The sequence below is a fragment of the Odocoileus virginianus genome, chromosome 4 (assembly GCF_023699985.2).
Source record: "Odocoileus virginianus isolate 20LAN1187 ecotype Illinois chromosome 4, Ovbor_1.2, whole genome shotgun sequence".
In the NCBI taxonomy this organism is placed as follows: domain Eukaryota; kingdom Metazoa; phylum Chordata; class Mammalia; order Artiodactyla; family Cervidae; genus Odocoileus; species Odocoileus virginianus.
In genome coordinates this window covers 91,864,121-91,879,931 of record NC_069677.1, presented here as the reverse complement: position 1 = coordinate 91,879,931, position 15,811 = coordinate 91,864,121, and the positions used below count along the sequence as shown (strand labels likewise).

General features: G+C 43.0%; 1 protein-coding gene across 7 annotated transcripts in view; it reads left to right on the top strand.

Annotated features, from left to right (window-relative positions):
- SATB1 (SATB homeobox 1) overlaps positions 1-11,541 on the top strand; it is a 101,208-nt gene extending 89,667 nt beyond the window's left edge. For 6 of the 7 annotated variants that reach the window (XM_070467052.1, XM_070467054.1, XM_070467053.1 and 3 more), the window contains 2 exons: positions 6,144-6,347; positions 9,860-11,541. In XM_070467052.1, coding sequence (XP_070323153.1) covers positions 6,144-6,347; positions 9,860-10,363 — 708 coding nt within the window. In that variant the 3' untranslated portion in view covers positions 10,364-11,541. Of the gene's footprint in view, positions 1-6,143; positions 6,348-7,567; positions 7,655-9,859 lie in introns of all 7 variants that reach the window. The other variant, XM_070467056.1, reaches the window with a different exon arrangement.
- The last annotated feature ends 4,270 nt before the right edge of the window (positions 11,542-15,811 follow it).

Here is a 15,811-nt window from a genome sequence, read left to right as displayed (position 1 = left end):
AATTTTTTTGTGTGAGAAGTACTATTTAATGGATTATGTACTTAATCCTATTCCTACTACTTGCTGAAATGTAATTCATGCTTTCCACTAAAATGTTTGTATCAAATACCTCCCTATTTAGATTGATTTCTTTTAATATCATATATTATTATACTATACGCCCCAGAGATCGGAACAAAATACTTCTGCAAATAACATAAAAGATGAGGGTGAGGGGTAGGGAATAAATACAGACTATAAAATGTTTTCCTTTTTAGAACACAAATTACCTTTCTGTGTTTTTTTTTTTTAATGTATTTTTCCTTCTTAGTTGCAGTGAGAATTATTTGTCATTTTCTTTCTCTTTTTATAGCTCTTAAGTTTAAAACGTATTATGTTCATGACAACAATATCCTTGTACTAAGTGACTTTTTTTCCTTAGAGAACAGGAAAGTCTCTTTCCCCCTGGAAAACTAGTTGTGTTCCGTGCTCCTGACTGTCACAGACCCGGCCTTGCCAGGGGTCTCTTTTCATGTATGTGAGGCTCCCTAGGTACAATAAATTCATTTGTGAAAGGAGGTTGCTTTCCTGACTCAGTGAAAAATCATTGCATACTCCTTACCCATTAAAATGGTAGAAGGGAATCGACTTGAATTAACTGTTCTAAAAAGAGCAGAATGGAAATCAGAGATTGAGTTTGGGTGGAAATTAGCAGCTGAGAGATGAAGGTGCCAGGATTTTTATTTCAGTGTGGTACAACAAGATTCTGTCGGTAAAGCACATCATTAGAATATTGAGTTCAGAACTGCTAATTTTTCCTTTAAAATGAGCGTACAGTCATGTGTTTCATGGACCATGATAAACTGCCGTTGTGTTGTCATTGAATCTGTTTTGCTTTTCTGCAGCAGTGGGTTGGCAGTCGTTCCGCATTTTCTCTTTTCCTTTTTTTTTTTGCCCCTTTTACCCTCCCCACATCTTCCATGTCTTTCATAGATTCCCTAAACCAAAGCCAGTCCAAAGACTGTTACTGGTTTCATGCTGTCTGAGGTTTAGCATCTTCTGTACCAGTTTCTTGCTTACGGTGGCAAGACATTTACAGATGGTTCTTGGTTCCTATAAAGTACATAACAGTATTTCCTTTGTGGCAGATGGATTTAAGACTTTTAGTTCTCAATAAATGTAGGTTTACAATACATAACTTTACACGATTTGTGTTGTATATAACAGGTTTGAACATATTATCTCAGAATTCATCTGCATGGCATTTTCAGCTTGTTTAGGGTCCATGCCAGTTTTTTTAAGTAATAGGGGGAGTGCTGTGATTGATAGCAACAGCTCAAGGCGTGATTTTGAATAGAAACAAAGGGTTTAGAACAGAAGGTGTCAAATTAAACTTTGTCAGTTTGAAAAGTAGGAACATCCTGAAAGTTTGACTAATTTATTTACATGTGGCTACTGTTTATATTTTGCCCTCTTTATATGCAGTGTAATGTTGCTTGGCAAATTTACTACATTTAAAGTTTAGGTTGTTCCTTGTGCCATTTTAGTTTTCTGAGAATAGATCGGTCTCATTATTTTAAGGCTGTTAGTCTCCTGTCTTTTCTACTGTTCAGAACAGTTGTGATCTAATTTAATTGTCACAGCAGTTCCCTACCCCTCTTACATTATTTCAAGTCCCGGAGACCTGGCTTAAAACGTAATTATGTTCACATTTTGCAGCAAAGTGCTTGCATTTTATTTACCATCTCTCCTCCACCCAGTAAATCTATACATGTATCATTTTAAAAGAACCAATATAGTACTTAGGGAAATCATTATTTTTATTTGCCACATGTTACCTATATTCTGACATATATTGTCTTCCCAAGTGTATTTGCTCAACAGTATGGTTTATGGAAAAGTGACCTCGGGACAGGTATTGGGGAATTAGAAAGCCTTTGGTGCTTCTCGTCACTTCCTGCAAAACATAGACCAGATTACTGTCATCATCTTGATCGATAGGATTTGAGGGAGTCAGAATATTCCAAGGTATTTAAATGGAATCATAGTAAATTAATCTTTTTGCCAGTGTAAATTGGGAATGAGCCAGCTGATTTCTCTGCTGACAAAGAACTAGCCTGTCAGAATGTCTGTTTTCCATTATTTGTTGAGAGCGACACATATCAAGAGAAAAGCACGCTGCCCCTCCCCCATCTTTGTTTTTTGGAATACCCTTGTAGAACTAACAGTTCCCAGCTGCACCGTTAAATATTTTTCTAAGAAGCATCTGATTTCAGTCTCTTAAAATCATCGTGTCTCTTGAAAGGCTAGCGGAGACATGCTTCAGATTTACAATTCATCACATTATTTTTAGATAAGGAATTAGAAGTATTATTTAAGGGCAAAGGTTAATAGCAAACTACTGGAAATGTTATGTTAGTCATGGGCAATTAATAAAAATAAGAATCTGTCTTATAAGTATAGAGACACAGAAGTGACAATATGAGCAAAATATTTGTTGAATAAGTCAAGACTCCTTTTCTGAAATATTTGTGAAACCAGCATGAGTGTGATTGTTTGGGAATTAGCTATCATTATTAGCCATTTTAAAAGAACTAATGATTTTCCTTTCCAAAGAACATCTGTGATCCACATGTTTTTTCCCCCCCACATATATCCAAGTGCTAACTGATATCTGCATTACTTTAAAAAGTTTCTAAAAGGATTAAAAAAATTATTGGAGTGCTTCAGCTTTCTTCAAGAAGATTTTCTTACGTGAATTGTTCTTAATTTAACTTTTAGCAATTTTTGGTTACAAGCATTTATTTCTTAAAAAAAAAAAAAAGACATATGCTCAGTGTTTAGCACTTATTACAAGAGTATAAACCTAAAGAAAAAAAGAACATATTCTTGATGAACCTTCTAGCATCTCTTGAAAGGTAATAAAATCGTAGTGGTTTTCTGTATATAGGCACGGGGGCCTGTCAGTTGCCACAGCTAAAGAAGAGGCGAGGAGAGGGCAGGGGTGTAATCTAAACCAGAGTTAACAGTCAAGCCTTCCTTCGGGAAGACAGATCTAAAACTTGCCTCGCATCAAAATATAGAAGTGAAGAATAAAGCAATAACTTTTGATGTAGGAAAGTATAAAATATTTCCATGGCTCAATCCAGACAGCAAATATTTGTCAGTAGGAGCTAAACAAACATTTCCAGGGCACTCTATGCAAGTGGGTCTCAAATATTTCAAATACTCAAATTATAGTTAATGTTGCATTCATAGATAAGAGCAAAAATGTGACCTATGGTCTGATTGTGGAAAGAAGCCTACAGCTGCCATGGTTAGAAGAGAAGCATGTTCAGTGGCGCCGCCGTCATGGTTATTTTTTATTGAGCTAATATTCTTTCTGGTAAACCTTCAGTTTACCGCCTGTTCTGTTAACCTGGGATCATGCACACGGCGGCATCAAGTGAGCACACAGTTGCATGACTGTCCCTAGGCACGCACATGTCTAAGTGGTGTGTGGCGTGGAGAATCAGAGGCCTCGGCTTCAGTCAGGGTCAGTAGGGCTCATGGGGTTTAGCAGCTGTCACCCTTGGCTGGGTGGTCGGTGGGTCTCGGGAAGCTAGTGTATGAGTCTCCAGCTATTCTTTAAAAATCTCTCAGGCCGTTTGGGGGCTTCTTCCGCTGTGTATTACAGTTAGAAGAGAATTTCTCCTGTGGTTCACGTTGGAAAAGAAAGGAAAAGTCATGCCATGTTCTGATCTCACCCTAAAGTCATATAAAAGGCAACTCCCGTTCGCCAGTTCTAAAAATCAGATACTAACCTGTCCTCTTTGCATTCCCATCCAACTAGTTTCTAAGGAACCCCGTTGTTTTAGGTCAGTTTCCCTAAAGCAGAGGCTAAGGTAAGGAATCCGAGGCCCCTGATCTGGTGAGGGACCCGGCAGGGAGGATAAGAAAGCGGAGGCGAGTCCAGGAAGAACATGGCCTCAGGAAAAGCCTGCATTCACGGCCCAGCGGTGAGCAGGCGGGACGGGCACGTCTGGAGAGCCGAGGGTGGAGGGCGCAGTCCGTGGGCCGGTGGGCGGGGGAGAGGGACCCTGAGGAGGCGGAGGAGCAGCCGGCGTCCCCGTGAGCTGGCCTGCAGACGCTTCTCTGGAGCGCCGTTCTGAGCTGAGAGCTGGAGCAGGTGTAGGCCGGCCCTCCCCTCCGCCTCCCCGCCCTGCTGCTCAGTACCCATGTGGCGGCCCAGACGAGGTTTGAGATGGTGGTTAAAGAACGGGAGACAGTGCACGCTCGTTGGAACACTTTTTTTCTTTTAGTTTTTATGGGAGCATAGTTGCTTTACGATGGTGTGTGAGTTCCTACTGTACAGAAAGTGAATCAGCTCTATGCGTACATATATCCCCCCCACCCCTTTTCTTTGGATTTCCTTCCCATTTAGGTCTCACCACAGAGCATCAAGTAGAGTTTCTGGCGTACAGAGTAGGTGCTCATTAGTCAGCCTACTTTATACACAGTATTCAGTTCAGTTCAGTCGCTCAGGTGTGTCCGACTCTTTGCGACCCCATGGACTGCAGCACGCCAGGCCTCCCTGTCCATCACCAACTCCTGGAGTCCACCCAAACTCATGTCCATCGAGTCGGTGATGCCATAAAACCATCCCATCCTCTGTCATCCCCTTCTCCTGCCCTCAATCTTGCCCAGCATCAGGGTCTTTTCCAATGAGTCAGCTCTTCACATCAGGTGGCCAAAGTATTGGAGTTTCAGCTTCAGCATCAGTCCTTCCAATGAACACCCAGGACTGATCTCTTTTAGGATGGACTGGTTGGATCTCCATGCAGTCCAAGGAACTCTCAAGAGTCTTCTCCAACACCACAGTTCAAAAGCATCAATTCTTCGGAGCTCAGCTTTCTTTATAGTCCCAACTCTCACATCCATACATGACCACTGGAAAAACCATAGCCTTGACTAGATAGACCTTTGTTAACAAAGCAATGTCTCTGCTTTTTAATATGCTGTTTAGGTTGGTCATAACTTTCCTTCCAAGGAATAAATGTCTTTTAATTTCATGGCTGTAGTCACCATCTGCAGTGATTTTGGAGCCCAGAAAAATAAAGTCAGCCACTGTTTCCACTGTTTCCCCATCTATTTGCCATGAAGTGATGGGACCAGATGCCATGTTCTTAGTTTTCTGAATGTTGAGCTTTAAGCCAACTTTTTCAGTCTCCTCTTTCACTCTCAAGAGGCTCTTTAGTTCCTCTTCACTTTCAGCCATAAAGGTGGTGTCATCTGCATATCTGAGGTTATTGATATTTCTCCCGGCAATCTTGATTCCAGCTAGTGCTTCCTCCAGCCCAGCACCTATTACTTGTGTGTGGATATCAGTCCCACTGTCCCACGTTCGACCACTCAGTTCATGATTGAGGATCTCAGGATCAGAAACGGCCTTGGAGTGCAGCAGAGACATTGCTGTTTCGGCGCTCAGTGGACATCGTCTCCCTCAGCCCAGGGATTCTATGAAACTGCTTACCTGATGAACCATGTGTGTGCACAGCTGCAGGCAGGACTCTGAGGTGTCTTTCTGGAAAGTTCTGTATTGGAGAATTCTTCTAATACTCATTCTAACATAAAGCCTTACCTTGGATGACATTCTTGCTCACACAACTGCACACATCCTTTCTCTCCCTTTTCTACACATACACATACATTGACACACACACAAATATTCACAGAATTGCCTTTTTAATGCAAAAATGATAAACTTAGGGAATCCTTTTGGGAAAATTATTCTAAAAAGCTATCCCAGCCCTTTGTAAATATTATCTTCAGAATCTCATATGGCCATTCATAGGACCAGAAGCACACTCAGCCTTGCTGCTTGGGCACATTCTGCAGAGTCTAGGGTAAATGGGTCTTGCCTTTGGAGTCTGAAAAATAGGGCCCTCCTTTAAGATGCAAATCTGAATTGTGTATTAAAAGACAAAACCTGCCTCCTCTTCGATAACCACACCTATTCTCTTTTAACAGGTTAAAAAATTTTTTTAAGCATATTGGGAGTATTTTGAGCTGAGAAAAAGTTAACTGCACAGGGTCCTTCCTTTTTACTTCCTAATGGGAACCGGCAGCTCCCCACCCGCCCCCTCTTGGACCTCAACTGACCTGCTAACGCCCTTGTCTCTAAGGGGTGGCTGTGTGAGCTGTTACGCTGGAAAGAAGACCCTTCTCCAGAAAACAGGACCCTGTGGGAGAACCTCTCCATGATCCGAAGGTTCCTCAGCCTCCCCCAGCCGGAACGCGATGCCATCTACGAACAGGAGAGCAACGCGGTGCATCACCACGGCGACCGGCCGCCGCACATCATCCACGTGCCCGCCGAGCAGATTCAGGTTCGTGCACCTCGGCCGCTGCAGTAGAGCAGGCGGTAAACAGACGCTTAACCGTGGCGGGGAAAGGGGCGTTTCTCTCCTTCCCCCAGTCTGAACATAGGCTTCTGAGCAAGAGATGACGATACCCTGCCAGGACCTGGGTTTTCCAACACGTGTGCTGTGTTCCTCTATGCTCCCCCCCGCCCCCGGCAGGAACCCCCTTCCACTGTTCTTTGGCAAGCCAGTCTTCATTAGAACTATGTGAGACCTTACTCTGCTTTGTCATGTTGAAAGTGACAGTCGATCAGTCGTGTCCAACTCTTTACGACCCCATAGACTATACAGTCCATGGAATTCTCCAGGCCGGAATACTGGAGTGGGGAGCCTGTCCCTTCTCCAGGGGGTCTTCCCAACCCAGGGATCGAACCCAGGTCTCCTGCACTGCAGGCGGACTCTTTACCAGCTGAGCCACCAGGGGAGCCCAAGAATCCTGGAGTGGGTAGACCTTCCCTCGGAGAAGGCAGTGGCTCCCGCTCCAGTCCTCTTGCCTGGAGAATCCCATGGACCAAGGAGCCTGGTGGGCTGCAGTCCATGCGGTCCCTAAGAGTCAGACACGACCAAGTGACTTCACTTTCACTTTTCCCTTTCATGCATTGGAGAAGGAAATGGCAGCCCACTCCAGTGTGCTAGCCTGGAGAATCCCAGAGACAGGGGAGCCTGGTGGGCTGCCGTCTATGGGGCCGCATAGAGTCAGACACGACTGAAGCGACTTAGCAGCAGCAGTAGCAGCCTTTCCCTTCTCCAGGGGATCTTCCCAACCCAGGGATCAAGCCCAGGTCTCCCGCATTGCAGGCGGATTCTTCATCAGCTGGGCCACCAGGGAAGCCCAAGAATACTGGAGTGGGTGGCCTGTCCCTCCTCCAGGGGATCTTCCTGACCCAGGAATCGAACCCAGGTCTCCCGCATTGCAGCAAAATTTGAATTTTTAGACACACCACCTATTTTTTCATGAACACCGATCCTGTCCCCGAGGAAGAGCATGAGTGCTGTCTCTGCAGAGGAAGTTTGTAGGATCACAATTGTATACGTTGGATTCTGTCCCAGGGAGAGGAGGGGACGGAAACCAAATTGGCATCTGGCTTCCGACTCCCCAACCCTGGCTTCACTTTAGGTCTGTCTGTCGCCGCAGGCTCAGTGAGCACCGGTTAGGGGTGAGTCACGTCTGTCTGTCTTTCCGTTAGAGCCCCTCTCCCACCACCCTTAGGCAAGGAGAGTCTAGAGGCATTGGGCCCCGAGGCTGGCACTGCTCCACAGGTGAGCAGGCACAGGTTAGCCAGCCAGAGGGGGACACACAGAAGGCTGGTGCTGAGACCTGCTCCCTGGTCGGGATGCTCAGCCTTGGAAAGGCCACGCTAACAGTGGTGTTGGCCAAATACACTGCGCCCACAGGGTCAGCCTCAGACTCCCCTAAATTACTCCCTTCCAAACCCTGGGACCTGTCTCCATTCATCCACTGAGTGGATCCACTGAATTCATCCCCAGTTCATTTAGATGGGGACGGTCTGGGCCCAGCTAGTTGTTGACCTCAATGACTTAGGAAACCTGTTGGAATTGAATGTGAGCTGTACTAATTATTTCTGTTACATCCAAAGGGATGCTTTTAGTTTTCCCCTTTAAGGGAAAATGCCATTGCTTTCCTGAGTCTTAAAATTCTACACTCTTTGTTGAATCACCTGCGTTATTTCTTGGTACTGCTGTGTGTGTCTGTGGGGGCATGGAGGTGGGGGGAGTGGTGATACACACACACACACACACACACACACAACAAAAATAAGGTTATCCATCCACTAAGAAAAAGAATCCTTGAGTATATGTTAAAGATAAATTAAGGAGAATCCCTTAGGATATCAAGCACTAAAATAATCATGAAAGCCTGAAAAATGTACTGTTTAGCAAAAACAAAAAAAGATAAGTAAAAAAAAAAAAAAGTACTTGTTTGAAAATGTAAATTGTTTTTAATAAAATTGCTTCTTAGGGGGATTAAGGAAATGCTTAGGGCACAATATAAACGTTCTAATATTTTAGGCTTCCTTAGGTTGATTTCCTTTGTTGATAAGAATCCTGGAGCTGAAGTGTGTGTGTGTGTGTGTGTGTGTGTGTGTGTGTGTGTGTGTGTGTGTGTGTGTGTGTGTGTGTGATATATTTGTTATGTATAATTGTGTATGGAAAATTACAGCACATATACAAATTATGAAAAAGTGTCTATATACACTAAATTTAAATCCTGATTACATCTGAGCTTAGTATAGACAGAACAATTTGCTAGCCGTTGTGGAGTGAATGAAACCTTTATTTTTCAGTAAGAAAAAATCTTGCAGTGTCAGCCCAGTGCAATTCAGTAAGAAATGTGTGTCTGTTAGAATGAAACTGGTAGGAAATTCACAAACGTGAGAATCTCAAACACTCTGGTTTCACAGGAGCTAATGGCTTCCCTCATAGCTCAGCTGGTAAAGAATCCATCCTACAATGCAGGAGACCTGGGTTCGATCCCTCCGTAGGGACGACCCCTGGAGAAGGGAAAGGCTGCCCAGTGCAGTATTCTGGCCTGGAGAATTACACGGGCTGTATAGTCCATGGGGTCGCAAAGAGTCGGACATGGCTGAGCAGCTTTCACTTTGAATGCTGTAGAAAAGCAGAGGCTTCCCCGTTTTACTGGGAACGTAAGACCTTGTAAGCCAGGGCCACGTTTCAGTCATCTGCTGCAGTGGGACGAAATACATTTCCTTCCCAGTGTGTCCGCAGCTCACCTTCCTAAACTGCCTTCGGCACACTTCACTTCTCCGTCTTCATTTAAAATCGTTATTAATTACTGACATCACAATGTGCTGTCTTCACGTTGGAGGCATATCCTCCTGGTGGACGTGGCTCACCCTTTCAGAGTGCTGAGTTTCAGCCGTGTAAGTAAGCCAGCCTGACCTCTGACGACGAAGCCCAGCAGCCACCCTGACCCTCCCCGGTCCTCCCTTCCTAGCGATCGTTCTGACCTTCCCGGTGCGGTGGGCCGTTCAGCTGGCCTGCGTTTGTGTCCGGCACCCGTCCCCACCTTCCGATCCCGGCAGGTCATGTGCTCGCTCCTTCCAGGCCCTTGTGTGCCGCGCGCGAAGCCGCACGCGCAGTGCCTAGGTGTTGCGCAGGAGCCGGGCCTGCGCAGTGGCCAGGCGTTGCGCAGGGCCCGAGCATGCGCAGTGGCCAGGCACGTGACATGGCCCGGCACGCGCAATGACCAGGCGTTGCGCAGGGACCGAGCATGCGCAGTGGCCAGGCACGTGCAGTGGCCAGGCGCGCGCAATGACCAGGCGTTGCGCAGGGGCCGAGCATGCGCAGTGGCCGAGCATGCGCAGTGGCCCGGCACGCGCAATGACCAGGCGTTGCGCAGGGACCGAGCATGCGCAGTGGCCAGGCACGCGCAGTGGCCAGGCGCGCGGGCCGGGCACGTGCGGCGCCGCTGATTTTGTGCCGGTGTTTCCCCGCAGCCGCCGCAGGCGCCCCCGCAGCCGCAGCCCGCACCGCCCCCCGCGCCGGCACAGGCGCCGCCGCCCCCAGCCGGGCCCCGGCTTCCCGCGCGGCAGCCGCCCGCGGCGGCGCCGGCCGAGGCGGAGGACGAGAGCCGGCCGAAGGCGCGGCCGCGGACCAAGATCTCAGTGGAGGCGCTGGGCATCCTGCAGAGCTTCATGCAGGACGTGGGGCTGCACCCGGACGAGGAGGCCATCCAGACGCTGTCGGCGCAGCTGGACCTGCCGCAGCACACCGTCATCAAGTTCTTCCAGAACCAGCGCTACCACCTCAAGCACCACGGCCGGCTGAAGGACCACGCGGGCCTGGAGGTGGACGTGGCCGACTACAAGGACGACGAGCTGCTGCCGGACCCGGATGAGGCTGCGCCGGGCGCGGGCGCTAGCCCGCTCTTCGCGGTGAAGCTCGAGGACGAGCCGGCGGCCGACGGCAGCACGGACGCGAGCGCCGACGCCAGGGACTGAGCTGCGGGCCCCCAGCCGCGCCCCCGGCCGGGGTCCGCCCCGCCGTCCAGCCGGGGAGTCGTCAGAAACTTGCACAAACGGGAACGTCGAGAAAGGCTGACACTGACTGCACTAAACGTTTTCCTCTCTCTTACGAACTGCTTGGCAGCCCCAGGTGAAGCATCGGATTGTTTGGTATTAAAAATGGAAAATTTGTGTTCACGGAACACACCCGGGTGTGTGTGCCCGTAAGCATGATAACCAGTGATTTTTTTTTTTAATTTTATAATTATTATTCTGGAGCCTCAAAACAAGCATTATAACTTCTGTGATTATCATTTCCTTCCTTTGTTTCTGTAACACTTCACACTTATCTTTGGAAACTCGCCCCTTGTTTTAAAAAAGAAAAAGAGTTTGTTACTCTATTGTATGTTGCAGAAGAACTATAGACTGTGGAATGCAGTTTGAAGATGACATATGCCAACAAATGCCTTGTATTATATGGCACTGCCGTAATTCAAATTTGTTTTTATTTTGGAAATAAAAGTTCACTGTAATTTTTTTCATCCTCATTGTTACAAGATTTTTTAAAAAATGAAAAGAAAATGTGAAACACAATTTAGTCCTCATTATTTATTTGTAGATCCTGCAGCATCATGTTGTAATTAATTTTTGGAAGTTTCCGTTAAATGTAATATTGCTTCTCTTGTTACCATACTGGTTCTTTTCTATTTATAAATGTATTTTGATGGGCAGTAAAACAAAGTGTCTTAAAAGTTTTAAATAGATAAAATGTGCTTTACACAGTTGCCTATAAAAAGTGCTCTATGTTATCCAAGCAATTCATACTATAAGCTTCACTCTTATTGTTGTATGCAATTTTTACTATCATGCAAATAAGCTTAGGTTAATAAAACTAATAGATCACCTTAGAAAATTATGCAATTAATGTGAAAATAATTGATGTTTGCAACGTGTCTTCCTTTGGTTTACAATCAATTTTAAAGCTACATCTGTATAAAATTTCTGTATAAAGGTGTTATTTCTTTTTTATGAGTTTATGGCTATGAAAACACCAGCTATTTTGTTACAGCTGGCTGTTTTTATAAGTGTATCACAATTTTCTTTATGCAGAAATGTTCTGATTAGGAGTGGTTATTGACTGTAACTACACAATTAAAATTGTTTGTATGGTATGACATGGTAGGGTTTGTCTGCTTATGTGAAGTAACACAGAGTCCAAGACTGGCCCTCTCAGTAAGATGCATGTTAAAACTTTCTTGACCTTTTACAGATCTGAAAAAGAGCAATTTTAAAAGTCACTTGAAACACTGTAAATTTAAATCCCGAACACATGCTCATTTTTTAAGTCAAACAGTGAAGACGATAATCTGTTTTTGGTTGACATTTTACTTGATTAGGAGGATGGTCAAAAGACCCACCAACAAAGACATCAATTCAGGCTCTAGCAGATACGCACTTAGAATAGATTCATCTGCACTTACTTCACAATATGCCCGCCATGGCAACACTTTTTTAAAGCTGGTGTATATACATTTTTAAAGGCCATTAAAACTAACATAAGTAGGGGAAAAATGGACCTTCTGTCCAGGAACTCCTTAGTAAGCACTGTATATTTTTTGAGTTGTAAATGAAATACAAGTTAATAACTCTGAGCTCATTTGGTTGTGTATGTCATAACTACAAGAACTCTGTGAAGAAGATAAGAATAACAAATCTGGAATTTAAACATGCACTTCAAAATTCTTGCAGCATAAAGCTCAGTAAACTCCAGGATATGAAGTGAGGTGTGCTTAATGTTCATGTAAAGGATAGGGCCAGTGTCTCAGTTTTTGGTTATTTTTGTTCACGTTCACTATATTTTCCTGCCGCTTTTTTAAGATTTTCTACTTGTTGGGGGTATTTGGGTTCCTTTGGTTCTGAAATCACCCACTCTCTTCCTGCCTCTTTCCCTGGACCCTGATGTGCTCCTTGGAGGGCAGCTGGACTCCTCTGATGCCAAACAAAGAAACTAAAATGGGATCATAGAAAACTCCCAATTTAATTTTCAAAGTTACTGTCTACTTTTGAAGCACAGTTGAACTACTTCAGAGGCAGCTGGTTTGCTGTAAACTTAAAATTATGTCGAAAAAGTTATCACATCTTTGTATTAAATGAGAAAACACCTTTAAACATTCTAACTTATTACTAGAGTTCAGAAAATCATTTTAGCAAAATAATTTTGAGTTCAAATGGAAACAAGATTTCATATATTTAAAAAAATAGGGTAAATAAATATGCTATGAAATTTAAAGGAAAACAACCTACCTTCTCTGACTTTAAAGGGAAAAGTTAGAACAGAGAGTAGGGTTTTTTTGGTTTTTTGTTTTTTTGGTTTTTTTTATCATGAGCACAACACCTAGTATAAGGAGTCAAAGATGTAATACCTTTTTAAGGGGAATTTGGGTTGCAAATAAGATTTTTTTCTTTCCCACTAACCTCTTAACTTCTTTAAAAATACATTTTCAGTAAATTGAAGAGTGTGTATAAGAAATCAACATGACAATAAAATTCTCAGACTCTTTTTAACTCATGCAGCATCATCTTGCTAATATATTTTAAGCCAAAAATAAAAAGCACATATCAATAAACAACGTTGGTCATGATGGAGTGAGCAAAATTGTTCTTCGGGAAGATGGTACATTTTGCAAGAGGTTTGAGGAAACTTCCAGGTTGCTTCCCGGGTGTCATTTATCCCTCCCACCAGTCCCAGTGTTGCCAGAGGCTGTGGTGGAATTCCTTGCACAAGCTTCCTTGTGTCCAAGTATTTCAGAAGCTTTTAAAAGCTGGGCATGGCTTGGCACTCTGTGCTGGTAAGGCCTTAGCAGAGTCAGATGGTTTACGGGTAATATTCAACCTTGTGCATCTGAGTCTGTCGTGGATCCCTTCCCTCAGCACTTTGCCACTAATTTGTATTACACTCTGTGGCCATATCATACTTGCACATTATGCAAAAAATAATGTTGATAGTATCTCCTTGGCATATAATATGCAGAGTTGACACATAACCCTTGAAAACCAAGGTAACTAACGTGTGTGCCCTAGTTGTGTGACCCTTGGTTACAAAGCCTGTACATATTATATATAAAATGCATATCAATTAACATTTAGTCCTAAGGAATTCTGAGCTAAAAGAAGAAAAGTGTTTATTTCTTCATTAGTGAAATCTATATCTAACTGTGCTTATCTAAAATATGTAGCTTAAGTAGAAATCATTTTCAAATGGTTCAAGATGAAAATGACAATCTCATACATTTCATTATTCAGTTCTGCCCTATTCCATATTGTTATCTTTGGCTGATATAAGGTCCTGATTTTCACGATATTGTCAATAAATAAGGTATTCTGAACTGCTTGGTGATATTTTCAAAAAGAGCAATTAACATGCGTATGCCCTGTCATATAGCCAACAGAAATTGGAGTGCTATGTTAAAGCAAGCCAGAAATTTGCATGAGAATGTGGAAGCCAATGGAGGTTCAAGAATAGTAATACTATCTAAAACATTAGGATATAAAGATACTATGGTTCACCATAAAGATAATTTTTTTCTTTTACTTTTTAAGGGAATGTATTCACTATTCTTCTGAGGCTATCCATTTAGTGTAAATACTAAATACTTGCATGTCTTTGAACAAAGGCTAAACTACAGTCTGGTACCATGCACATTTTGATCAAATACAAAGAAGCCTTATTTAAGAAATGTATATGACCAGAATACTATTACCTGTTTAACAATTCCACATGTCAAATAAAAATAGTTTGGAATTCATGTTTAAAAGATGAACATTTTTAAGCCTTCCTTGCGTTACCCTCCTTAGGGTATCGTATTAGGATTAGGATCATACGTATTTCCAAATTAACTTATCAAAATAATTCTACAAAAATTCCATTTTATCAAAATAATTCTACAAGAATTCCATTTTGATTCCTTGCTCTATATCAAGGTTGTGCATTAAGTCACCTTCCTGTGTCAGCTATTTCAACTAATATCCCTGTTGTGATCAAAAGCTGGTGACTGGGGCCCTGTTCTCTCTGATACTAGCTGATGAGGTGGTTGGTGAGGAAAGACAGAGCAGCCCGTTATTTTTGTTGCCTTGAGAAGTAACGGCAGAGAAACTCTAAAATAACGTATTTTGCACTGCGTTAAATGTTGCATATTATTTCTTTATTCTTCGTTGCATTTTCTTTTACTGTTATTGAATATTTGCTTTTTATGGTGTTCAAATAAGTTTTCATGACAGTCACAATCTCTGATTCATCCTTACACCGCTCCCCCTCCAAAAAAAGGGTGTCCCATGGGCTGCTCTATGAAAGAACCAACAGCACCTGTTAAGTGAGGATGCTGAGAAAGTTCAGATATGTTAAGTGTGTGCGATAATTCACTGAGCCTGTGGCAGTGGGTAGCAATATGCATGTTTGTCTAGTTCACAAATCTACCCCACAGCATCTTCACAAGGGGACACCTTTGTTTCCAATTTTAATTTTCAAATATTTGTTCTACCAGGTCTCATACAAAGACTTCCTACCTTGTAAGGCTCCTTCCTAGCTTTGCCCTCAAATAAGCTTAAAATGATAATAGCAACAACATTAGTGGAAAGCTTCATTTCCCCCCGCACGGCCACAAGCATCTCTGTCCCGCTATGCATACTTAAGGCAGACACGAGGGAGAGGCGGCTCCACAGTGGTTTCAAACCCAAGTCTTATATCTGCAAGGTCTTATTTGTTTTCCTCTCAATCAGAGCTTTATCAAGTGCAGAAAATATAGAAAAAAATTAAATGCAATTTGACATTTTCAGAAGCATAGTGTAATTATTTCACTACTATGAAAAAGTCCATCACTAAGTCATTGAATTCAGTGTATGAAATATTAACTCCAAAACTCTGGTTAAAATCCATATATCCAAGTTTTTTTAAACACACATTTGATTATAGGAGTTACCAAACACACAGACACAAAAAGATAGAATAGTATAATGAACCTCCAAGGGTTCATCACCTAGTTCAACCACTGTAACATTTTTCCATTGATAAATACTTTGTGAAGCTTGTTAAAATTGTGGTGAAACATGAAAATATCCAAACTATTCAATGGCTTTTGCCCATAATGACGTGACACTGTCTTGCTTTTGCAAAGTAATGAATTTTCTGGTTTCCGAAGAAAGTATTAAAACTTGAAGTTTTTCTTGGGTCTCTCTGAGAATTTTCAAAAAGCCAATTTTAGAAAGAGAACCTTTGAGAATTCCACAAATATTTGTAACAAAAAAAATAGAGACAAACCAGCCGCTCTTTATTTATAAACAATAAGTGCTTTCATATCATTGTTGAAACTAAAGTACATAATTTTCAGTTATGCATAATAAAATATGTAATTAAGCAACATTCCATGGTGGATTAAAGAATTAAAAGCT